This window comes from Phalacrocorax aristotelis, chromosome 2 (assembly GCF_949628215.1).
Source record: "Phalacrocorax aristotelis chromosome 2, bGulAri2.1, whole genome shotgun sequence".
Classification (NCBI taxonomy): Eukaryota; Metazoa; Chordata; class Aves; order Suliformes; family Phalacrocoracidae; genus Phalacrocorax; species Phalacrocorax aristotelis.
The window spans coordinates 48,503,026-48,528,641 of record NC_134277.1 but is presented as its reverse complement, the minus strand read 5'-3'; the positions used below and the strand labels follow the sequence as shown (position 1 = coordinate 48,528,641).

At 44.5% G+C, this 25,616-nt stretch overlaps 1 protein-coding gene across 3 annotated transcripts in view; it reads right to left on the bottom strand.

Moving 5' to 3' along the window:
- Positions 1-25,616, bottom strand: part of TMEM108 (transmembrane protein 108) — a 170,104-nt gene that overhangs the window by 3,429 nt on the left and 141,059 nt on the right. For 2 of the 3 annotated variants that reach the window (XM_075083399.1, XM_075083401.1), the window contains one exon: positions 7,418-8,530. In XM_075083399.1, coding sequence (XP_074939500.1) covers positions 7,418-8,530 — 1,113 coding nt within the window. Of the gene's footprint in view, positions 1-7,417; positions 8,531-14,570; positions 15,023-25,616 lie in introns of those variants that run through there. The other variant, XM_075083402.1, reaches the window with a different exon arrangement.

Genomic DNA, 25,616 nt, shown 5'->3' with positions numbered 1-25,616 from the left:
GAAAAGACTGCAGAGAGGTCAAAGCTGCTTTGTATGTTTTGACAAATGTTGCAGCTACCCATATGCTGTGGGTCTAATTTCTTATCCCATCTACTCATGTAAAATGGCAATACAGAAGTGCAAGGCTAGGGCTCTATTTAAAACAAAAAATAAACTACTAAGGAAAAAAAATTAATGGTTTTGAGTTCAGGCAGTTTGTGTCTCGTTCAAAGGGAAAGGTGAGCTTATGCTATAAATCTTCTCCTGAAACTAATGAAAAGATCTCCTGCGCTGGTCCTGCATGTTTCAGAAAAGCAGGTCATCATCAAACTTATTATTATCTTTGACTCATATTGTTTCAGTCTCTCTATCACCAATAACTTCATTTGCTGACAGCCCGACAGCACGGCTCCTGCTGCTGCACCCGTAGGCAGGCACCCGACGGGGGCCACCAGCACTCCTCTCCCTGCCCAGGGAAATGCCCATCCTCCTGAAGGGCTGCATCTTTGCTCCCTACTTTGCTAAGGGGCCCAGCCTGCAGGCTCATTAGGGTTAGAAAGTGAAGCAGGACCTACATTTAGTCCTCCCCACTGCTGGCAAGAGCCAACAGACCTTGAAGCTTTCTGGTCCTTCAGCAACAATTGCTCCCTAGGACGGAGCGTTTTTGAAGGTGCCTGAGGATATGAGCACCCCAGTAAAGCCAACTCCATTGCTGTGCACATATTTTGAGAGCCTGAGGTTTTACAGCTTATAAACTGTTGTGGCTGCTGACAGAGAAGTATCGGATTTGGGTTTTAGGGACTTGAAAGCTGGTGACACTGAGTCAAGGGAGATCTCTGCTTCTTCCAGCAGGAAATGGCCTTGCCATGTGCAGATATGGTTGCTATATAGCCATATATAGCTATATAGCAATAATGCACTTAATTAGACTTGTGGCCCCCACCCTTAGTGCACACACAAGCAAATGGATTGAAGACCATGGGTAATGGGTTCCTGAGCTTCCCCGAGTAGAACACATTTTAGCAGAAGGCTGTCTACCAAAGCTGCCCCAGTTCAAAGCACAGGAGACCCAATTTAAGAGGGAGAGAGAGAACAGCAGAGCTGGAATGGGGCTATTCCTTCTTCATCTCATATTAACTACCCTTTTGGGGCAATTTTATTAAAATTAATATAGCTAACATAGGACTGCTCACTTCTGGAACAACGGTAGGAACAGGGTACAGCTTTACCAATATTCTTAGCTATCTATTTGCTCCCATGATTAGAATTATGTGTATTACAGAAAAAGCTCCTTTCAGACAGAGAGTTGCGATGGCCAGTGAGGACATACTAAGTGGATGAAGTACAGAGAGGGCAGAGATGGCTTGGAAGGGAGAAGTGGCAATAGTAATAACAACAGCAGAAACAGAGAAACAGTAACTGCAATGCTCTGCTTATCTTCCCTGGTATATTACGTGATGTCCCCGTAAGGATGAGAAAGTGCTGTTGTTCAGCACTGCCACGTATCACCACTGTTTCTACCTGTTGGGGAGAAAAAAGGCTAACTTTTCTCTGGTTTTCAAGCACTCACCTGGATGCTTTCTGTGAGTCAGAAAAGCTAAACCAACTTTTCCCTTTGCCTGCTCCATGTTAAAGTCAACAGTGAGTGCCACAAGAAGGACACTTCAGCATCGTACCTGTGTCGGGCTGAAGCTCGCTGTACAGAGATTCCGATACATGTTAGGAAATATCGGGGGCCTCTGCAATTTTTTGGACACTGGAGGTTCAGAGAGTTCAGAAGCATTTCTAATCTGTTTGCTTTGACCTGCTGCTAGTCTGGAGGGAGAAAAGTTAGCCCACACGTTCAGGGGATTCTGGCTCTGACGCTGGCCTCTTTCTGGCCCTAAGGCAAATTACATCTGCATTATCTGTCCCCCCACCCATGAAACAGGACGTAGCACATCCCGTGAACAGAAGAAATGAGATTCACACAGATTTACAGGTTTCTAGGCTAGTGGGAACATGTCCATCATCTACTGTCACCTGCACAACACCAGCACACCAGGAGACTTTTGCCTGTTAACCATAAGCTGTACTTAAGGTACAGCACACCTCATAGGAAAATACTCAGCTTCATTTAAGGACATGGGGTGACCGGATATCCATCCCATTCCCACAAAGTTTTTTTCAGTACTTAATTTCCATTGTGGGGATATGGTTACATTCCCCTTGTTTCTAAATACCTCCAGCTTTATCTGCCACTTCTGCAGCCTCCTTTTGTCTTTTTTATTAAAAGCTTCTACTGTGCTATCAGAAGTGTCCCCCATGTAGGCTTCAGCCTCTTCTTGGACTACATAATGACACAAGAGGAGTTATGCTGCATTTCTCAGCTCTTAAGTCATTCTCATGGCTCTTTTTCTAACCTTCTAATCTTTTTTTAAAACCATAAACCGCCAGGATTTTACACCGTATTCAATACTGGCCTCATAAATGCAGTGTAATGAGATCATACAAACTCCCTACAGTTTCCTGGTAGTCTTCTGTCTTTTCTTTCAACTCACTTAAATATTTTACCAGCCTTGTATAGCTGCATACCTCCTTCCCCCACTCACCAGCTCCCACATAAAACATGGAGTTAACAGACCTGAACGTTGCAAGCACATATAAGTCAGGAGATAAGATATTAATTTACTTCTCCCTGTGCCTGCAGATCACAATATAAATGACATTTCTACAGCACCCTTGCTTCAATGACTAAAATAGTGGGGTTTTTTTCCACATTTCTTTCAATTTCCCTTATTTACTCTAGCCATCTATAATAGTACAGCCTTAGCTGTAATACAGGTATCACGATGGGTTTGGTTACTGACCACAGCTGCTTACATCTGGAGGCAGGAGGCTCTTCTTCAGCTCAGTTTGAGCTTACACCTGGGGATTCGACTCAGGGCATGGAATCTCTCTCACTTGAGACTGGGAAGCAAAAGTTCATAGGTTTTGTGATGGAGAAAGCAAGTGAGGTAATTTTGAAATGCATCCCAGTGCATGAAATGTGAGCTAAGTGGGGTTAGGTCCAAGGCAATTCTTCATATATTCTTTCAGTTCTGCTGATGCCTGTGTTCAGAGGCTCAGCCTTACTCTCTTGTTTTCCTGTGTCAGCAGAACTGACTGAATGAATTGACTTCTGTGCATCTGATTTGCAAGTTTCTGTTCTTCCATGTTTTATCGTGTCATTCTGTAATTACAGAGACATAAGTACTGGGACCCCAAGGACCGGGATGGTGGGTTTTAAAATGAGTTCATATTGTGTCTTGTTCTGCATTGCAGAGACAGGCACCCACACACGTGCAAATGCACGTGCACAAAAATGTTCAAGGCTGCCTGAAGGACACTGCAAAAACAACTCAAACTGTGACATGCAGAAAATATTGATATCAGTGTTATATATGACTTTGCTTTTCTGGGAATGCAATGATACAGAAGCCTTCATTTCTGCAGCCCTCAAATGGCATTAGCAACATTACCCCCATTATTTATACCATGAAACTGAAGTACCAAAAGGTGAAATGATTTCCCCAGGTTCACACAGCAGACGTGGCTTGCACATTGCTATTCCGAGCATTACTTCTCTGGCTAACATTTTAAGGGATTTCAGTGGGACTCAGAAGCCTATGCAGCCTTAAAGAAGTTATGTACTGTAAAGGCAGGGAGGCTAAATCCCATCTCTTATTTCAGCAGGCGAGCTCCTGAGATCCGGGCTAGTGCTATAGTCCCTGAGCCACGCCACGAGCATGGCTGGTGGTCCCTGCCAGTCCTCAGTGGGGTTCAGATGCCAGGGCACAGTGATGCTGAACAAACCCTCTGCTGCTTCCTGCGCTTAGGTGCAAGTCCTCACAGCAGGGATGGGCCAGCAAGGAGCCCTGGCAAGGTCTTTCCTCCGTGAGGAGAAATGCAGCACCCCAGGTGCTTCTTCCTGTGGGGGCAAGGAGCCAAGGGCTCCTGTGATCACTATCTAGCAGGTCACTATAGAAGTTAAAATGCCCACAGGTTTTCATTTAACAGGTGCCTGTCAATAAAAGGTGTGACAGTAAGCAGCACGTGGGGCCTTACTGTGCCACATGTCAGAGAGGGACAGACGTGTCTCTGCAGCATCATGGCGCATTTCCCCTTCTGAGCATTTCAGAGCTATGCCCATAAGCCCCCTGAGGAGGAAGGCTTTTCCAGTCTCCTCGCCACCCCTCGTGCAGGGGAGGGATTAAAGGAAAAAGGCACTAGGGCTCCAGGCAGAGGAGAGATGCTCTGGCCACTGTGCAGCTCTGCAAGGGCTCTGGAAACAGCCCGGAGATCAGCGAGCTGGCTCAGGGGCGCTCCTCATTAGTAGGAGGAGGGAGCCAAGTTAATTAGATTCCTGCAGCTCTGCAGCCATGCACAGGCTCCGGTTGCCTCTCCTCACCTCCTTCCACTTCTTTCCAGGGTGCATTGCTAACTTCCCTGCCTCAGGGCTGCCTCTCCCCCTGGTGCAGGGCCTTATCCTTTCTCACAGGTGTCTCAGCAGCAGCTCAGGGCTTGCTGTCCCCCTCGGCTGGTCTGGCCATCAACCTTGAAGGTGCCAGCCTGAGCACAGAGCTGTCAGCTCACAGCTTTGGGGCAGCAATAACCTCCCATTATAGGAGTCCTCAGTGGCTTTCTCTGTGGCTTGTTCCCTCCTAAGGCTGCTCAGATATTTAAGAGCATGCGGCTGAGTCTCGGTATCCGAGATGCCTCCACCTTTCAGCATCCCAAGGCAGGAGCAGGACAGTGTTTTCTCCGTCCATGCCCACAACATCTGAAAGAGCCTCTCACTGAAAACCTTTTCACCCCTTGAAGATGAAATGAAACCCAGATAGCTGTACTCTTCGTCCGCCTCTTAGCATCAGCCCCCTCTAGACCAGAACGGACGAGCTAATGCCAGCGTGGGGCCTTCTGTCCTCAGCTGCAGGCGGCTGTGCCCGGGAGGTGGCGACAGTCCCCTTCGCACACCGCGCACCCCATCACCCCGCACGCCCCATACTGTGCACCGCACACCTGCGCCTGAGGACACACGGATGCCTGAGGGTCAGGAAATAAAGTCCCCCTCCGGTGTGCGGCCCAGAGGGAAGCCACGACCGATACATGTGCATCTGGGTTGAAGTGCTTGAGGCTGTTACAACTTATTCTTCTTCTCATGTAGGAATAACCTATGCCTGTAAAACAGCACTTATGCCATAGTTTAAACAGCATAACTTTTGGAAGAAAGCAATTCCTTACACACTTCAGCCAGATCCAAAGAAATCCCATTTAAGTGCCTGCCTACCATTCATTTCACCTCTGAAATATGTCTCAGGATCCCTGGATTTTAAAAAGAGGGTCCCACTGAAGACCATCCTCGGAAAACTGGTCCTGAAAGCAGCACTTAAATATCTGAATCATTTGTTGTATTAGAGATGGTACAGGTAATTTTCAAAATAGTATTTGCCTTTTTAAAAAACAAGAAGAATACAAGAAACAGAAGCGGCACAGTCGTATGACTATATGCTGTTATGGCATATATGATAAGAAAAGTTTAAACACCACTATTTAATAAATAGTGCGTTAGAAGTCCTGCCAACAGACTCTTCATATCATTATTAATAATAATAATAATAATAATAATAAATTATTAGCTCATATATGGCATACTGCAGGGAGAGTCATACACCAGTTTACACACTGGTAATGCTTCTTATGCTTGTGTTTTATGGTATTGTATTTTGTGCTTTGTATTTGGACTCCTTCTATCTCGATCAGCTTGCTTTCTGAATATTGGCCCAAAACATAATACTTGGAAGAATTTATTTGATACTCTGTTTCTACTGATTGATAGACAAGGCACTGTTTATCAAATCATCAAATATCGCTGCTTCTCATCATGTGCTTGCTATATCCCACTTTCTCCTCTCTGTCTTTGGCAGAAGTACGTATGCATGCTTCTGCTTTGGTTTTTTCTTTATTTTGATTATCCATCTTTTAGGTTTAAGCTTTGTTCTCACTTGTGGTTTTAGCCACGTTGGCAATAGCAGAACCGATGGTCCCAAAGATACAAGTCTAATAGATACACTGTGCCAATCCAATGATTTGCAGCTGCCGAAAGGATTAGTGCAGCTCCCTCTCCAGGTGTTTGTTCCTGCAGCCTCACAAGCTCCAGGTCATCTGAACCTGAGGGGAGCTGATTCAGCTCACTGGGTGGACTGAAAGTGACAAAGAGCAACGTGAACATTTTTTGACCACTTTAGCAATCTGAAAGTGTCTCAGGGAGGTGTCAGGTCAGGCCTAGGCAGAAGGAGAGGGCAGGCTCAGGTGGCTGTGCCTCAGAGAGGGCAGGAGAGAGCAGCACTGTCCTTTTTGGCAGGAGTAAGCTGTGTGCAAGGCTGGCTTGGTCAGCTCATCTGGCCTTGCCCTCAGTACAGCTCGTAGCTGTAAATAACAGAATTAATACTCAGTGTTCTTGGCTGCTACCCTTTTGTGTTTTCTCAGGCAGCAAAGGCTGAGAAATTTTTGTTTTTATTTCACTCCAGACAGATCACAGAATCACAGAATGGTAGGGGTTGGAAGGGACCTCTGGAGGTCATCTTGTCCAACCCCCCTGCTTGAACAGGTGCACCTAGAGCAGGGGGCACAGGACCGCATAAACACACTCAGTAAGAGTGAAACCCCAGAGAATATGTTGTCCCACTTTGCTGATATAACCCAGCTAAGCAGGCGACGCCTCGGCATCCACTTGCAAGCTTTCTCATAATTTCTCATGTGTTTTTTGTAACTGAATCAAATGACAAGACCCTAAGCCAGCTCTGGGAACCCAAACTGCCCTGGTGGCTGACTCCTGGTGTCTGAAAGCCAGGATTTAAAATTCGGCAGCTGCAAAGTTGGAATTAAAATGGAGGAAACCCACACTTTGATTATCAGATTTTAAAATCTGAGAGTTCATGAACTGCCTGCAATGAAACATTTTATTGCACTGGAAAAATGGTGTTTCCTAAGGTATTAGTCATTACAACTGTCGTTAATCCTTTGGGTTAGCAGTGGGCCTTTTAAATCCAATTCCAGGAAAGCATATAGCGGTTTCTAGATTAAACACGTACAATTTTTGGTCACCAGCTTAAAGGCCTTGAAGTAAAGCTGCTTCGCCTTCTAGAGCTGTTCAGCCTTGTGTTACACCCTTGAATGGAGGGCCCAAAATGACTAAGTGATTTCTAATAGCAACAGAGCAACTATGCTTTGACATTTTAGCTGTGCATTTTGAAGCTAAAAGTGCTTTGGTCAGTGAATGTGATCTCTGTGTAGCGATTGCTTCTCATCCATCTCAAGCTGCTCTGCCTCTGTTAGCTCTTTACCTGGTCCTTGAATCATGGGCCAAAACCTGAATTTTAAGGAAGGAGAAATTAAAATGAAGTGGCAATTAACTTACAACATGAGGATATAGGTACGCTGATAGCCAGAATGATCCAGGCAATGTCCATCTTGCTGAGACAGATGGTTGCTCTGTGCTGGGGTTTGTCCCCCTCGGTGACATGGGAGATGTTTCCTTGCACCCCGGGTTTCCAGGTCCCGGCGGGAACCAGTCTGTTTAGGAAGTTCCCGGTGGCGGTGGAGCCAGATGTGGAAATGGAGCTGGACAACCTCGTGGCAGGCACTGCAGAGAGAGCACTGCCCAGCAAGGTCGCGTTAGTCACTGCACCGTGCTGCGTTGGAGCGGGTCCCTTGGGGTCTCCCGCTGCCGGGGAGGAGACGCTGATGTCAAAACTGGTCTGAACTGAGTGACCCGCTGCTGCTGTTGCAGATCCAGGGCCAGCAAACAGGGGGACATTTGTACTGAGATTCAAGGTTACCCAAGAGTTGTTTTTGCTCAGCATATCCCATACACCATAGCGGGTGGGTTTAAAAGGCACCGACACTGCTTCAGGATCAGATGATGGTCCAGCAGTTGTGGTGGCAAAATCTGCTTCCTGCACCACTAGCTCGGTCCCGTCCCCTCGCTCTGCTTCCCTAAGGCTTCCCGAGGTGTTGTGGTGGGGAGCAGGGTCTGAGTGTGTAGTTCTTGCCAGCCCCACACCATTCGGATCACTGGATGCTGTGGTCTGGGACTGAAACGGGTGGTCTGTGAAAGGGCTTCTCAGGGTAGGGAAGGGAGAGTGCAGGGTCGTCTTTAGGTAAGGCTCTGAGGACTCTGTGAAGTTGCCTTTGAAGACCTGGAATATTTTCCCCTTGGGGCGAGTCTGTCCCGAGTACAAAGCACTCTGGTTGTATAAATGATACGTTTCCTTTCCGCCGCTGCGAGGGTCGCTCGCTTGCTTTTGCCTGGTGGAAGGGGCTTTCTCCGCCAGGCTGACGGGGTGGGGAATAGCGTGAGTGGACGTGGGAAGGGGCTCTGCCGCGTGGCGGTCTTTGTGGTGAGGCGTTGTTCCCATGGCTGTGATAGTGGTAGTGTCCATCGGGAAGCCCTGAGCGGAGGAGACAGTGGGAGACAATACCTGAACAGAAAACACCAGCTCTTCTGTCAGTGCCAAGATCAGTAGAACACCTGGAGAAAAAAACACAGAGAGAGGGTGAGGACCAGGGAGGGACCAGCAGACAGGGAATGGCATGGCTTGCGCATCTGGCAGGAAGGAATACCTTCCATGTTCTGCTGAAGGACAGAAGAGTTAGCATCCAGCTTTGTTGGCTTCTCTGGGAAAGTAGGAAGAGAAAGGAAAATCCGCAGGGGCTGCAGTGGTCCCATGGCCGTGGGAGTGGCGATGTGGGAACGGGAAGGTTGCAGGGAATCTCTGCAGCCAAGGGAAAGAGGAGCTTGCAGTATGGACTAAGGAGAGCTCTTTAAAGTGCCATAGGCAGGTGATTTCCCTGCAGAAGCTACAAACCATCATACTCTTTACGTGTAGAAACAAAAGACATTTTCACTTTTGTTTTGGCCAGGAGTCCTCCAGATGAATGTCTGCATCATTATGGGGAACCCTAGTCCGCTCATTCGTTTGGCTGCAAAATCCTAAATTTCATGCTCTCCAGTCTTGGATGCCATTAAGCAATCTGTTTTTTGAGAGAGCAGCTGCTTAGCCCTTGCTGAAAATTAGGTCAAAAAGTGATGTCTGCTGAGAGGGTTTCCTGGGTTATATATGCTGTCCTTTACTTAGCAACTTCGGAAAACCTAGTCACTTATTTTAGAGTATGAGATGTGGAAAATCTCCAAATGTTAAAAATGAACAAGAAAACATAGCTATGACAGCCATTTTAAAAAGCCACGTGCTTATTGGGGGTCTGACTCAACCTAACACAACTGCCCTTCGCACCCATATACAAATGTTTGGTTGTAACCTGTTCTGTGCTCACATGTGCTGTGGCATTGGATTGTGTAAAATTTGCCTCCCGCCACCCTCTGTAGTGCACATAATTTCATGGGGTGCCAGCTTCACACCGCTGGGAACATCAATTCTTCCATTTATTCCTAGTCCAGATAATGGACGTGGGCAGCTGCAGTAGCATAAGCCTCCCCGGGATGCAGGGCTAATACACGGTGAGTTAGCGTGGCCTGCAGAGATCACATCAATCACACGTCACCATTTCCATATGTTGAAGCTGTTGAGTGTAATGTGCGTCTCTGCCCACTAGGAAACACGTGGAATAAATCCATTTTGCACAGTCCACTGAGCATCATCGGATGGCACCATTAGCTAGTGTGAATTTCAACCAGTGGTGTCAAGGTGAAAAATGTTGTCACAGCCTTAACCAATCAGGGAGATGAGTTCATCAAAGCTGCAGGACTCCAAACTGGGCAAGGATGACCTTCCAGCTAAGACTGTGGAGTACCTTCCTGCCCCCTTCTCCACTCTTCCTAGGCTTGCCAGCTTTCTCCGTGAGCATTGTTATGCCATTTAGTTCTACCCTACTTGGAAATATCTGTTATGGGTATCAGCAGAAAAGGAAGACAGGGACTTGGGAAAATGAGGGAAGATCTCTGATTCGGTGTCCACCAGGCCCTAGGGCTCTGTTGCCTATTGGGCAGATGCAAATGCCATGAAATGTGTTTATTCTGAATCCTGTGCATCATTCACACCCATTTGCAAGCAGTGCAATACATGTAGCAAAAACTCACAAAAGGAGCAGCACCTATTCCTCTTACCTGGCTAAATGCTCTGCTTTGATCACTAACCATCATTTCTGAACTAGAACAGAGCAGAGCCATACAACCAAGAAGATTCACCTCATCTTGCCCCCAGCAGCCTCCTGTTACTTCACAGAGTATCCAGAAGATGAAGACACTGACTGGATAATGCAGTGAGAGCCAATTACAAGCAATGCACTTTTCACTGCCTGATGCTGATATTAGCTCATTTTTTATTTCTGAAATAAATATTTCTGCCAAATAAACCATCGTCTGAGATATTGCTTCCCGGTTCCTGGCCAGCCGCAGACTTTTTGCTCTTAGCAAACACCTAGTCAAAGAAAAAAGGATATTCTGTATGCTGAGATGCAACCAGGAGAGCAGATCGTGCTACACCCATGGAGCATCACTATTGGAAATGAAAGGCAGGAGTTATCTTCACATATTTGGCAGCACTTATTCTGAGGTCAAGGTCAAAGCAGATATTCTAGTGTCCATATGGCTAATATTTCATGCCAAGACAAGTTGCTGCCACGGAACAAATTCAAAGAGGAAAGGATGATGATTTATTTTGGATTTGGTGTGTGGAGATAATGTTTCAGGAAACTTTAGGCCTGCTGTTCTGAGCGTACAAGATAAAGTGCATTGATAGATATTATGAGGTACTAGATTATAATGATTGTAATGCCTACTAAAAATTTTTTATGTTTTCTCTGTAACTACTTTCTCTCACACCTCACGCTCAGAAAAACACCTCTATTGGGTTAATGTTTTTCTCCAGGATATTCCTTAAGGAATAAGAAAGTTGTCAGCTTTTCTGCATATTGTGCCCTGGGGCTAGAAACACTGATCCTCAGCTAAAAACCTACCTAATATCCATCTCCGCTTCTTGAAATACTGATAAATCAGAAGCTTGCTGCTATAAAGATTTATAATCTCTCTGGGGCAGTCTGTTGTGGTAGCAGGTCACCACACATCAGGCACGGAAGCCAGATGCATTTAGCTAGTACCTTTAGGTAGCTTGTAAAGTATGAATGATTATTCAAAGGAAATACTACATCAGAAGTAATTTATCTGACAATAAACAATAACCCCAATGACATTTGGCTGTCTCAGGCTGTGGCAGTCAGGTTTTGCTCATCTGCTAGATTCCCTTTAACAGCCTCTGCAGAGCCACTATGGCCCCATAAGCTACAGCATCTTAGGACTTTTTTTTTTACCGATTGAATGGACCACAGTAACTCCTTTAGTAACAACCAGAGCTAATCTGTGCCTCTAACTACTGAAAAAACATTCAGCTTAGTAGATCATTGTAAAAACAGCCAGTGCTGTATATTTAGGGAGAACAGCTGATAATAAGGACTTCACAGTGGGCTTTGCTGGCCCTTTTAAGTAGAAGTAATTGGCTTTATAATTGATCAACAGCCAACCGGAAAGAAAAAAAAAAAAAAAAAAAAAAGCTGGAATCGGTATATTCAGATGCTCTGCATCACCTAAGCATGGTCTGGCTGGATTTGAGGTGACCTGGTTGCACAGAGCTCCTGCTTACTTTTCTATGACTTGAGGATAAGAAATGCCTTACAAGGCAGGACTTTTATTGAGATCCCTGATATTAGACTGCCCTGTTTGACAATTTTGGCTTAAGCCTAGGAAAATGATATTCTGCATTTCTCTACTAAGGTGCTGGGGGTATTTGTCACAGAAATGGACTTAACCAACCCCTTCAGATTTCTTCCCTTCCCAACCTCTGTCTCTACTTCACAAATGCACCTGCACTGAGAAAAGGGCCGTGGTGGGTGCGACGCCAGTTGTCCCCCAGTGCCTCAGCTTGCCTCAGTCAGACTATCGCTGAAAGGAAACCTTTTTGTTTCTATCAAGTTGTCATGGCCAAAGTTTTGCTACCCCAAAGAGATGGTACATAGCAGATGCTCTTGGTCAGTTCAAAGTGCAGTCCTGTAGCTCTTTGCCAAAAATCCTTCAGTTTTGGCTGCCTTAGGACTGATCTTACTTAAAGCATGAGCCTTTTGGAGTAACGAGACTGATGTAAGTACATTATAAAAAAAAATAATACTACTCATAATAAATTATATTTTCAAAGGTCAGTTCACACCTCTAAGTTTGTTCATAAGGGGTCATTTCTAAGGTATAGGAGCTCATGCTCAGAAGGGATCGAACTGGTTTGACTTTTAAATGCTGTGTGCCAAATTCCTACATTTGGAGTCTAATTTTATGATTACATTAAAACCATTCAAGCCTAATGAGAAGGCTGATTGACCTGACATCTCTATGGTGTGAACTGTGTCATCTTGCATAGTGCACCAAGAAGGGAACATTAAGTACAAAATGAATTAACTCAAGGATGAAGCACAGCAAAGTGACAGCAGAGTGTACACAGAGGGTGCCGATGTGCATTTAGCCATTAAAACTCCATCCTGACAATGTGGTGCAACGGTTCAAATCCCAACAGGATCTCTCTGCAGTGCTTATTCCTGTCGTACACTCACATGAGGAGTCCAGAAACTGTGTAGAGTTGTGTATGTGGAGAAAATGGAATGCCCTTACAGCAATGTTTTAAAAGACTGTAGTTGGTGTCCTCAGCGAGTATCAGAGAAGTTGGGGGTTAGGAATATTTTGCTTTCCCAGACTATGAAATCCGCAAGGTCCTGTCATTTGGGAACTTCCTCATGACCCTTTTATTTGCACACAGGAGGCAGAACTGCCTCCCTCCGAACCAGAAAAACAAAGTGATTCAGGCCCCAGCAGCTGACATTCTTCGACTGTTTTATCTCGGGACCTCAGGGACCCCTGCTAGGAGCCAGTGTCTTGGCATAGGGCAACATTAAAAGGCTTCATTTAGGAGTTAATCCTGCCTGGTGCTGCATGGGACACTTCATGGGCACTTCGAGAACAGCCTTTTTGCATGACATGGCAGAGCAGGCATGTGGCTGTCGAGTCAGCTCTCGCATTCAGCCTCCCCGGGGCACCCCCTTTAAACAACACAAACTTACGTAACTTCTGATCTAAAGCCTGTGGAAAGGTTCCCAATGACTTTAGCGGGCTTTGGACCACGTCCTAATTGCCAGACATACAGTGAACACTTTTGAGCTGCACATTCACATTTTCTACAGCAAATGAATACGCACAATGAGCTCAGTCTGGTGTTTGACCCCTTCTGGCCTCTGCTACCTCGGACCTTGCAGCAAGACAAACAGAGCCACCCTGAGCAGTACTTGGCAAACATTTTTGCTCTAGGAAGTCAGGAGGAGCTTTCTGTGCAGAGACCCACTGCTGGACTCATTATTTCAGACTGCTGTGGGCAAGGGAAGCCAAGGGAGCCGTCCTACAAAGGACCCATTATCTACAGACCCAGGGCTTGGGTGCACATGGGCAGTGTCCGGGATGCTGAAGCCTCTCCATGTGTCTAACAGTCTAATAGTGAGAGAAGGTTGTGCACAACCTGTTCAAAGCAACAGCAATGTTATTGTTGTAACAAAACCTTTCTTCACGACCCTATTAACTTCTCATGTGTCTCTTGGCAAACCTAAAACATTACAGGGAGCAAAATGCATCTTTAATGGATGGAAGCTGTGCAGAAATATTACTTTTGTTACGGTCATTTCTTTGTAATCTGTCAAAGCAATATGATTTTCACTCACAATAAGGCAGCCTTTGTACAAACAAAGAGTTAAGCAAATTTCACCTCCATGATTGGTGGCAGAACTGAGGGAAGAAAAAGTAGGTTACTCTGCATAGAAAATTTCTCTTCCCTGCCTGTCTCTCAGTGGCTGTCATGCCAGAACTCCCAGATATTAACTTACAAGTTATATCCTGTTTTCCCTTTTAAGTATAAGACAGGGTGATCAACCCAAACTTCAATACACAAGGTTATTTAGTAGAATTCAGGGAATGAGACACGGAGATTAGCACCTCTTTTTGTAGTAACATAAAACAGCATCAGCAGAAGCTCTGGAAATCACATGTACAAACACAAATTAAGCAGTACTTGCTGACACTCCCAGTGCAACAACAGTAACAGTCGCTACAGTTTTCATGTGGCGAGGTGTCCCAGTCCTTTAATGATATAAAAACATTGCAGAACACTACTGTTGCCTCTAAGATGCACTTCCATCACAGACTTCAGGAAAGTGAGCTTGTAAATCAAAATTAATTTCTGGTCCTCCAGGGAGTTAAACAATGGGTGATACAAATAGGACAGTGTCGTGTAGTCACAGGGCAGGCAGCTCCCAGTTCATTCTCATACTGCACTAGAGACTCACAGATACTACGGGAATAGGTGCTTTAGAAATGCTTCAGATCCCCTATTCAGCTAAATATATACAGACATCCGAGCTGTTGAACCTTGTGAAAAGGCTTACTGACAATCTAGGACAACAGTAATTACTGAGAGGAGGGTAATAAAAAGAAAGAGCCTGACTCTAGCTGCTTGTTCAAGGTAATCACTTACCTGAAAATATCATTTGGACTTGTCAGACATCCTCACCTGCTCACATCACACGGATTTGGAAGCTTCATCCCTCAGTAGAAAGAGGAGAAATACATCTTCTCCCTAATGAGGCAGCTGCACACAGGAGTTGCTGTTATTGTTGGAACTGGTTTGGAGGAATGAGGACAGAGACAGCCCAGGCAGGCGTGTCTTGCAGGGCTGTGCAGCGAGAGGGCTCGCTCCTTTATGGAGAGTACCTTTGCAACTGCAAGGCAGGATTACTTACTGAGCCAGTCCCCCTTTCTGCCAGCAGATCAAAGGGCTGCTTGGTATTCCAGCTTGGTTTCCCATCAAGTCCAGATACAGTTTGTCTGACGCGGGTCTATTCAGATGCCAGAGGATTGCTGGCAGTTCTCGTTTTCTGGGAACAAAACAGCAACAAGCGCCCCAGCTGCACGTTCTTGTGAGGCTGTTCAGTCCCTATTTCAAGGCAGAGTGCCCTCCCTCCGGCGCAGCGTTTAGCTTTTTGTGTATGGATGGATCTTACAGATCTACCTCCTGCTTCTGTACCTCCACCAGACTTTCCACTTCATTCAATTATCTCTAATGATATTAATATTCCTGTCAGAGGGAAGTATGGGGAGTGAAATAGGGATCTTCTCTCCTTCTCCTTCCCTGGCATTGAAATGTATGTTCTGCATTTTATTTCTTCACTCCTCAGTGGTGAATGGGCAATTTCTACTTTTCAACCATAAAGAAATCAACAGATCCTGTGATTCCTAAAGCCACAATCCTGCCCCCCTTCTTCCATTTCTTCTTTCTTCTGGTTTTTTTTCTGGCACAGCTGGGTGTCTGGAGGAACACATTGCCTGGGAAGCAGAAAAATGTGCCCTGTGCAGCCAACTACCAATCCCTCAAAAGTCACGGGGAAATGGTAAGGGAGCAACAAGTTGCAGGCTTCTTGAGAGCAGTGTGGGATTCCCCCAGGAGTCAGAGGGCAATCCCCACTACTCAGTCTTTGATTCAGAGTCCCTGTTGTATCAAGGGGTGCTGCAAAAGGCTGAGCAGTTTGTTATACGGGATCCTCACAAAATTAACTCCTAATACTTTGCCTTCCTCTCTTATACCAGGTGAGAAGATCCTCCTTTTTTTCAGGCCTTGGATACAAGCATGTTGCAGCCAGGCTTCTTTTTTCTGACGCTGTGGCCAAATCAGAAAGGAATGATGCTGTGATGATGGGTTTGAGATTTGGTGGCACAAGCAGCTATGGGGCCTATGAGAGTGACCCCAGTGCTGATTTTCAGGGACTAAAGTGCCTATCAGGAAGGCTAGGCAGGTGCATATATTATATCACAAATATATTTTACCCATAGTTACACAAACTGTTTTCACAGCCATGCTCATTTCATGGAAGACATGAAAAGATAGAGTAGAAATAATAACCCTAGATCTGCTTTGCGTTTTTGTGCTCTCGTGCTGATGCTCTTTTTCTCTCTGCCATTTGCGGTTCACTTTTCACCATTACTGTTTCCAGTCTGAAGGTTTTTCTAAATAAAGATATTTAGTGCATTATAAAAAAAAAAAGTTGGTCCCTACAAATATCAGCTTGTTTAGCAGTTTCTAGAACTCAGAGCTGATTAAGAGCTTGCTGCTGAAACAATGATTTAGCACGAAGCTGCAGCTGGTGTAACAAGAGAACCATGCCACGTATTTTAACCTTTGCTGGAGAATTCGCCACATCTGTAAGTACTAACTCACCACAGATTTCTTCCCTGTGTGCTGTCATGGATGGAAACATAAGGCTCAAAACTGCAGAGGCTGTCATTTGGAATTTCAGATGAAATCTCTTCATAAGGACAGAGGGTCTGTGCATTCCCTTGTCCAAAAACACATGGAAAAAAACAAAAATAATTTTAAAAGCACAGGAGCGTTCCCTGGTCTGACAGCTCCCCCCTCACACAAAGCTTGTCCAGCCCCAGCAAATGCACATCCCTTCCTTTCCAGCCTTAACTTGGCAGCAGTTTTTGTTGGCAGGATGCTGTTGCCAAGGGAGACAGAAAGGATGTGCAGCTGGCTTTTCTTTCACCTGCCCGTAGTGCTGCTGATCCTATTTATGTTACTGCAGAACCTTTGGCTTCTAAGAGACCTGCCATCAATGTCACCTGACCTTTTGAAGAGTTTTGACAATGACACAAATAGCTGTGGCCTTTGATGGAAAGCTTAAAATAGGATCTTGCCCAAGAGAGGGTGTAGTTGGTGTCACAGATGCTGGCTCAAGCAAGGGTATCCATTTCACAAGCAGCAATAAGAAGGGGGAAAGGAGGATTCAAAGCCATTTTAAAACCGTTTCTGATAACTCCCCAAAACAGAGAGTAATTTCAGATATGTAAAAGTTACATGCTTAGCCTAAGGTAGCCGTGGCTCTGGCAGGCACTTCACCCCATCCACGGGTTGACTGGTACCACAAAGAGGTTCCTCTCTTGCCATTAGCAAAAGAGGTCACATAGGGGATGATGAGCTTTAACTAGATGTCCAGCTTTCAGGCGATAAAAATTAGGTGAGATGAATCCCACCTTGTATCCCTCTATCTATTTAGATGGCATCACCATAAAGCAAACCAAGAACTTATTTAGTAAGATAAAGGGATAAATACAAGTGATGTTTGAAAAGGTGAAATGTAGTCTCTATGTTGTGATACTTCCCAGGAGAGGAATTCCCCCTGCCCTGGACATTCAGAACCAGTTTCTACTGAACACCAACACAACAAGCCTTAGAAAGCAACACTTCATTGGCATGAAGAGTGGACTAGAGCAGGGCCTGTCAGCCTTTCCATGGTAAGGCATTAGGAAGAATTTTTCTTTCCCATATTAGAGGGTAAGTGGGCAAGCACTAATTCAGCTGAAGCTAGAAGCTGTTGCCTCTCAAATAAACAGCATGTTACTTATCAGTTGTGCCTGGCCCCTGCAAGGCAAGATGTCTGGTGCCTGCTAAACTGGAAAGTGGCAGGTAGCATGAGGAGGTAGGAGCCACTTCTTCATGCATAAGCCTTTTCCCAAAAAAAATCACAGCTCCTACACCTGCTGCATTCCTTTCAAAATCCTCCCACTTGCAGTTGGAGGTAACCAAGTCCGGCTTTTGATTCCAGCACCAGATGATATGACTTTTCCAAACCTAATTTCTTCAAGACTAAGCCTCCAGCTCTAAGTAATTTACACCGACTTACCTATCAATCAAGGACACTTATTCTAGATTCAGGATACTCTTTCATTACAGTACAGTCATTTTTAGCTTGTCTTTTCTAAGGAAACATTTACAGGAACAGGTTGTCTATCCCTTTGTCTGTCTTTCCGAGTAACCTCTGATCAATGGCTGATTTCAAATACTGTAACACACTGTATGACAACTGGCGAGAAGGCAGAGCAGAGCGCCCTACCTGTGGATCTGCTTCGATGATGCAGACCTTTTTTTCTGTACTTGCAGAAGCTGTGCTTACATTCTCCAGCTGCAGGTGCAGAAATGTTGATACCGCAGCCAGAAGGGTTATTATAGTTATGCATAGGCTGACTAACTTCTACAAACCCTGAAGGTATTTCAGTCATTTCATCTGTTCACTGAAAGTAATTTGGATGATTTATTACTTATGCCCCCTTCAAACACATTATTACATCCAAGTGCCTGGTTATCTTTGTGCTTGATCTCCAGTGAGAGCTTGTAATGAGTAGCTTGCACTGATCTGTTATGTGAGCAGGTAACACACAATTAGAAAGTAACTATTATATTTACCTACAGGAAAGTTTTATTCAGATTTTTTTGCCATTTCTGAGTTGAAGGAAAAGGGACGCTGTGCCTCAGAGTGAGTAAATATGTTGTGGGGTTTGGGTGGGGGGAAGGGGCTTGTGCAGTTATTCACTGTCTCAGTTTATCATCTGTACAAGTGAGAACCAAACCAGGTCAGGATCAAGGGAGTCAGCATTTCCAGTATGGGGGACTGGCTACTGGTTTGGGTATACAAAGGGTCAGACTTGAATGGGAATAATTCCCAAGGTGGACTTGGGCTATAAAAGGTTGTGAGAGTTTCCACTTCCAGATTTTCTCCTAAGAGCACAGCCCAAGGATGTAAAGTTACACATAAATCAGCCAGAAAGGCTGTACTGTGCTGCTTTTATTATCTGCTGGATTATACAGGGCTAGCAAAGCCTTTGGAGTGGATGTAAGGTTGCTAGGGAGAGAAGTGAGCTGTTACGTTTAATTTCTGTTCCATCTTCCTGCAGACTAGCGACAGCTTTGTTTTAGCTTCTGGAACAAAAGTTTGTATTGCCTATTAGCTGTCTTGAGTTGAACCTGGCTTCAGCTAAGCCTGATTTCAGAAAAATGGATGTTCATCATGGCCCAGCTGCACTGAGCCACATGGGTGCTCCATGAGCTGCTCTTCAAGGAGGTCTGCTGATGGCCTGAGGGGGTCAGTGAAGACCCTCTACAGCCTGCAAAAAATGGAGGTGCATGCCTGAAATGCAGGAGTGTCAGGGGTGCATGTTGCATTAGGACATACAAGGATAAAAGCGAAAGATTAAATTCCTTTCTTGAAAATATCAGCTGCCCACCGCAGAGATGAAGAAAGTGGCTTTTGCTCCATTAGGTGAATTGCAAGATTGCACAGGTATTGAGATATGGATTTTTTGCCATCCTTTGAAGCTGGGTATTGGTCTGGAAGGAACAACGGTCTAACCTAGTGTAGTAAATCGTATGTTCTTATACGTAAGGTCACAGCAGTAGCTGGATATAATTTCTGCTAATGAGAGCAGGACTCTGCTGATTATACTTCACTCAGTGTTATTGCTCCTGAATTAGATTCAAGAGGTGGAGATGTGCAGTATCATACACAAAGAACATAAGGGTGAGAAGACATGGTGATACAGCATACTTGATTAGTCAGGGGATCAGTAATTCAAGTGGAAATACATACAAAGTTAGGAAGAGGTTCTAACTATAAAAATATTCTTTATCAACTCTGCAGTGCATTCACTTCTGCAATTCATATTTCCTATTCAGCATGAATGCAGTTATGCAACAAAGTAAAATGGTTCACCTTTTTGGGTGGATGGTCTCTTTTTACATGCACTTTTGCATTTTTTAAAAAAAAAATCCACTACCAATATGTGTGTGCTACTTTGGCATGTTATTTTGAACACGTGTAGGTCTTGTCTTTTCATAGGAACACACTGCATGTCTGAAACATTATTTACATTCAATGATTTAAGTGTTCATGGTGGACTCAGATCATTAGAGTTTCATCCTGCCTTAAATGTGACAGGCTGGCACTGTCATATGCACTCCTTTGCACCATCAGCATAGAATCACTGTTTTGGATAATAGTAATAACAATGAGCATAACTCCTATCGCAGCATTACTCACACAGTACTTTACAAGTAAAATATTTTATTTGGCCCGCCTTTCTGGTTAAACCTGCCTCTATTTATATTCAGAAGAGAATCTACTTCATCTCCACATTTAGTTTTATTTTCGAAGGAAATTGGACTGACAACCCTAACAACTTCCGATTATTCACAGAACAGCCCTTGTGAAAAGAATGATGTACCAGCTTTTCCATGTTGCCCTGTCAGCGCACAGCCCTTCGGGGATCTTCTCTTGATGTGAAAGTTAGCGCAGCCTCAATATTCATTCATCCTTGACTCCTCTTTCGTTACCACCACTTATGTTGTTGGTGATATGACATGGGCATCTTATCCGTCTCCTTCCCTCTCCAGCAACTACACTGGAAGCCTTGTTTTATTTCAGTCAGGCTATTACATAGTTCCCAAAGTATGGTACTACATCAGCTACTGCTGATGGGGGCTGGAGTCAACAGGTGAACCAGAGAGTGACTGTTCTCCTACCTCTCCCCTGCACCATCTCACCTCCAGAAGCACAGCAGCTGTGCAATGCTGCACTCCAATCCTGGATGGCTACCGAGACCACCAAGTGCTCGGACACCTCTGCCTTTACAGTTACAGCCTGGGTGTCCCATGCTGAGAAAGCATCGCAGGAGCAAAGTCCTGAGGTGCTTGTCCTAATGCTTTGCTGTGTCTCTAGCCCTGTGATCTGACTGCTCTGCTCTTGAAGGCTATTCTTTTTTTTCTGGTGGAGGTGCAGAAATGCCAGCCATGTAACAGGAACATTCGATTTTTGGTAGTTTCAGTGCCTACCTCAGTGGTAGCACCTGGCTTCACTGTGCTGCCCTTAATACGTGTGACTGCCAGGGTCCCAGGGACGGCTTGAGATTTCCTGGTACATTGTCAACAAACTTCAAACACAGCTGTGGGTTGTTTCCTCAGAAATGATGCAAGTGCAAACATACCCAGTGGTGCATTTGGAAAGACAAATTCATCTCTGAAATAGCTAATAGCATGTTTTTATTGCTTATGCTACTCTGATCCAGGCTTTCCTTGGTCTGGACTTAATTTTTTAATATACAAAACATAACCTTGAAACTAGGATGCAGCAGAGCTAATGACAAATGAAGAACTTTTTTTGTTCTTCTTCATTCACCATGAATGAACTACAATTAAATATCACTCTGGATCCTCAACAGACAGATGCTGGAAGAGCTGTGTGGCAGTCAGTTACATCGCCATGAAATGCAATGATAATACTGACATAAGTGTCTTGTTGTCACACTTTTGCCTTATTACATTTTCCGTTTCCTCTGCCTCTCTTTTTAAGCATTCTCAGCTGTCACTGTCCCCGAGCAGTAAAATTATTCCCACAGTAAAGTGCAATATCGGAAAGCAATTCTGTTTGGAGACAGAGCACTAAGTGTGGCGTATCAGCATTAAACCTGCAGGAGAACATTAGTCTTTGCATTAACATTAACTACCATGGCTAAGAGAATATATTAGCAACAGCTTTAGTAAAGGTCAGGACACTGAGAGGAAGGAATATCAAGAAGCATTATACAAAGGACATAATTTTAAGATGAAGTGCTGAGTTTCTGCTCCTTCAATATGAGTTGAAAGGACTGGATGGAAATAAATAACAGAAGGCTGGCTTGAGGGACCAATTCCAGGACCATTGACAGCAGCGTCAGGAAAAGTCCACTGGGGCCATGTGGTGGCTTCTGCTGTACCAGTGCAAATCCAGGGCAACGCCTCTGCAATTAGTCAGATTATTCAGCATACAAAGACTCTTAGAGAAGAGCATAGGAAACACTAAAGGAACCACCAGAAGGAAAAGATGATTGGGAGCTGAAGACCAATGACCAAATGAGAAGTAAGAAATAATCTGAAGATTAATGGCAATTAAGAACTGGAAGGAGTAGTCAAAGGAGCAGAGAGGCTCATCTTTTGTGCTCTTCAAATCTGGGTGCTGGGTTGGGCACCTGAACTCGTCATGGCAGCTCAGCACAACTGCTGCTTGGGTGCTTAATTGCCCCCCACTCCCTTTACCTGCTTTGTTGGAAATTAGTGCTTAAGTGAAATAGGATGTTTAAATAAAACAGATGCTTGGCTTAAGATTATTCACAAACAGTGACTTGTATATAGTACCTAAAAGTAAGTTATCTGGCATGAACCAAGGTCAGTGGCTGAAATGCCTAAGGTATCAATAAATACACATAAGGTTGTATTTTGATGCAGTCAGAATCCAACTTCTTGGTTTGGGTGCAGCCTCAGCAAGGCCCTGGAGCAAGATCCGCTTCCATCTGATGTTGGTGGCATCACCCACGTGCCAGAAGTGTCACACATGATCAACACTTTACTGAACTGGGACCAGGGTGGGAGCAGGCAGGTAAAGCAGAGGGAACAGCAAAATCAACATGTACCTCTGCTGTTACAGGCCTAAATCACAGAAGATTTTTGAGGGGATGTACAGTATGCAGTTCTTCAGGCAGATACATTACTGTCCCATTCTGCCATGCTTATTTAGTGTATACTTATTCTAAAGTGGCCCTGCTGGGAGCTGCTCCTGCACGCTCATTCACTGTCAATTACGTTGCCAGAAACACAGCAGCACCCGCAGCAACGTATCTATTTTATTACAACTATTTCCTTAAGATGACCTTGGGTCCGAGATATTTATCAGGAGAGAAATAAAACAAAAAGAGGAAAAAAATGACCCAGCAACAGTTTGTAACAATTTGTTTGTGAAGGTGGTGTGATTTGAGCTTGCAAATTACAGGCAAACATTTCGTACTTGCTGTGGCAATATAAAGCATCTCCTACTCAGAGCTCTGTGTCAACTTCTGTCTCTGTCAAAATTAATGCTTCCAATTAGTCCTGTTTTATTGCACATCCATCACAGGAGATTCACTGTTAGGGCTTTGAACAATACAAATCCATATACTGGTAATTATGAAAAAATACATTTAGCAAGACACAAATGTTTCATATTTATCAGCAGCGCCTTGGGTGCTTTACAGGTTTTTTTCTCACACATTTTTAATTTCTACGGTCAGATTCATCTTTGGGTTTAGTAACTAACTGAAGTCAAAGGCCGTATAACTCTTTGCACTGGGCTCAGGCTTAGCTACTTAGCATTTTCAACAGGTCTCTTGAAAAATCATCTAGCTACCATGCATGTGTCCAAGGCACTAACTGATCTTCCAAGCTACGTGGCACACAGCATGCAGGGGGAAAAAATATCCAGACTTATTCCTCGAAATTACATCATATTACCTAACTTATCCATTGCTGTTTCCAAACTTTCTTTTTATATGTAAAATCTTTGGCACATATTAAAAATGTATGTGAAATAGCTTAGAAAGGACTATAAAGATGGCAAAAGGGAAGACTCTGCTTAAGGCACCGATCAAAATTATGGTTCTCTAACAAGCCTTTGGTTTTTAGAGACACATAACTGTCACAATAATTATTTAAATGGGCTAAAACTTTTCAGGTTTGGAGTCAGTCCAGATGTGATATTTCCCGAAGACAGGAGCAGAAGGAGCAATGTAAGGTGCAGCCCTGAAACGAAACAGAGGAAGTGCTTGTCTCTGCTTGCTCACCAGGGTCTCAGGAGCAGCTGGACATAAACACTCTTTCACCACTGGAGCAGCCGCTCTTGGCAAAGCATGATTAAAAACTGAATATTATGACAAAAATTCTTACAAGTTATTTTAAAAATGATTCCTGAAAACAAAAGAAATATTTATTTTTTTAAAATTAATCATTATGCAGAACTGTTGGAAAGAAAAACAACTGACACCAAGCTTTAATCTGCGCAGGATTCTTTATTGCCCAGTGGCTCTGGAGACGCAGGGGAAGCATGATGTCCCTCAACAAGACCCTTCTGGTATAAGAGGACTGTCTGTGTAGCACTGAGTTACCTTAGCAGCTCTATCTCACTGCCTGTCATAGACCTTGATGCGAGTGCGGGACAGGGATGAAGGGGAAAGGGTGCAGTTGGAAAGCTCTGCCTCTTAGTTTCTGGAACGGCAGCAGAAGAGACGTGCCCAAGGGCAGGCTGAGTCACTTTGCAGAGTTCTGCTCTGCTTCATTGCTGCTTGAAAGGGAAATATTTTAAATCTTGCTCCCTTTGTAGCTCCAGAACAACAACAGTCTAGAGAGAAAGAGAGGGCATCACAAGCTCTGGGGCCAGGCATCAGATGCACATAGCATCAGGGTTGTTTGCCTACTTGCTGCCATGCAGCATATGGGGGCCTGAGAGGAAAATGACAGGGAAATCTTAGCAGGGATGCAACCAGCAGGTTGCTGTAGAAATTATTCTTTAAAATCTTTTAAGTTTTAGTAAAGGTTCAGATCTTTTTCTATGACAAGCTAAAACTTGCTCTGTGTGATCCCACAGAGGCTTTTTAACTCTAGAGGGCATTAACTTTTCCACTAAAGATGGAGGTAAAGAGCCAGTGGATCACAGTTCTTCAGCCACATGGCTGGCCGGCAGGACTTGTGGGGTGAGCAAGCCCCACCTAGCCCTTTCGTTTTCAATTCATGGCCCAGGCAACACACGTGCTTGACCATCTTGTAGGCACTTTAGACCAATGGACCAGACGCTCAGCTCATGTGAATTGCCTTGCCCTACTAAAAACCAAAAAGCACTGCCAACTTGGAGCCATGTGGGGGCTGGCTCTGTACCTGGGAAGCTGGAAGGCCAAGTGTACTCTTATCGCTTCATGACATTTTGACAACACATTTAAAGTCAGCAGTGCAGAGCAACCCCTCCAAAGCTCCAGCCTCATCACAGTGGCAGAGTTCATTAACAGGATCGTGTCAAAGATTCTCCCTACACCTCCCTCCTGAGACAGCACTGTTGAGCTACTAGCCTTAAACAAACAAGCTGATTGCAAGGGGGAGGAGGAAAGTGAGGACAGAAGGGGAAGGGAGAAACAGAATAGTATTTTTAGATGGTAGGACGAAATAACCAATTGTAATCTCAGTTTAAAAAAAATGAATCACCCATTCATTCATTCACAGGCATGAATATGATGAAACTCACCCTCCACAGAATAAGAGTTGCTGATGGCAGTTATGCAAATCCATTCCTAGCAGACACCTGGTGGTGTACATTTACATGTCTTTCTGTGATGTGTGTATGATTATGCTGAAGAGTCTTGTCCAAAGATGAAATCTCTGGACTGACAAGCCGTCCCTTCTGTGTGCCCACAGGCACAGGCATGCTGTAGCAGCAGTTGTGGGGGTATAAGGCTGGGCATATCAGTATTATATCTAATTAACATATACATATATATTTAATGTTTATTTTTTGTTCATATTTTTATCAATAAACAGATTAGGAAAAAAACCACAATCTTTTATAGTTTAGGACTAGGCTTCTCTTCCAGTAAACACATCAAGGTCTTTCGTTTGTCAGAGATTAGAAAAAACTACTGACAGAGGCTGCCCAAGAAAGACAGTACTGTGGATCAGATGGATCATGCTGAGGTGGTCTGAAGTGTCCACACAGTGTGGTCCCCATTGGGACAGGAGATATAAATCTAGACTTGTGAGGCTCCTTGTTAGTCTCTATTACAGACCCTGGAAAAAATTGTCTCATATGGAGGCATCATCTCGATATATGGCAAAATCTCCTACCATGTATGCACAGTGTACAGCTTA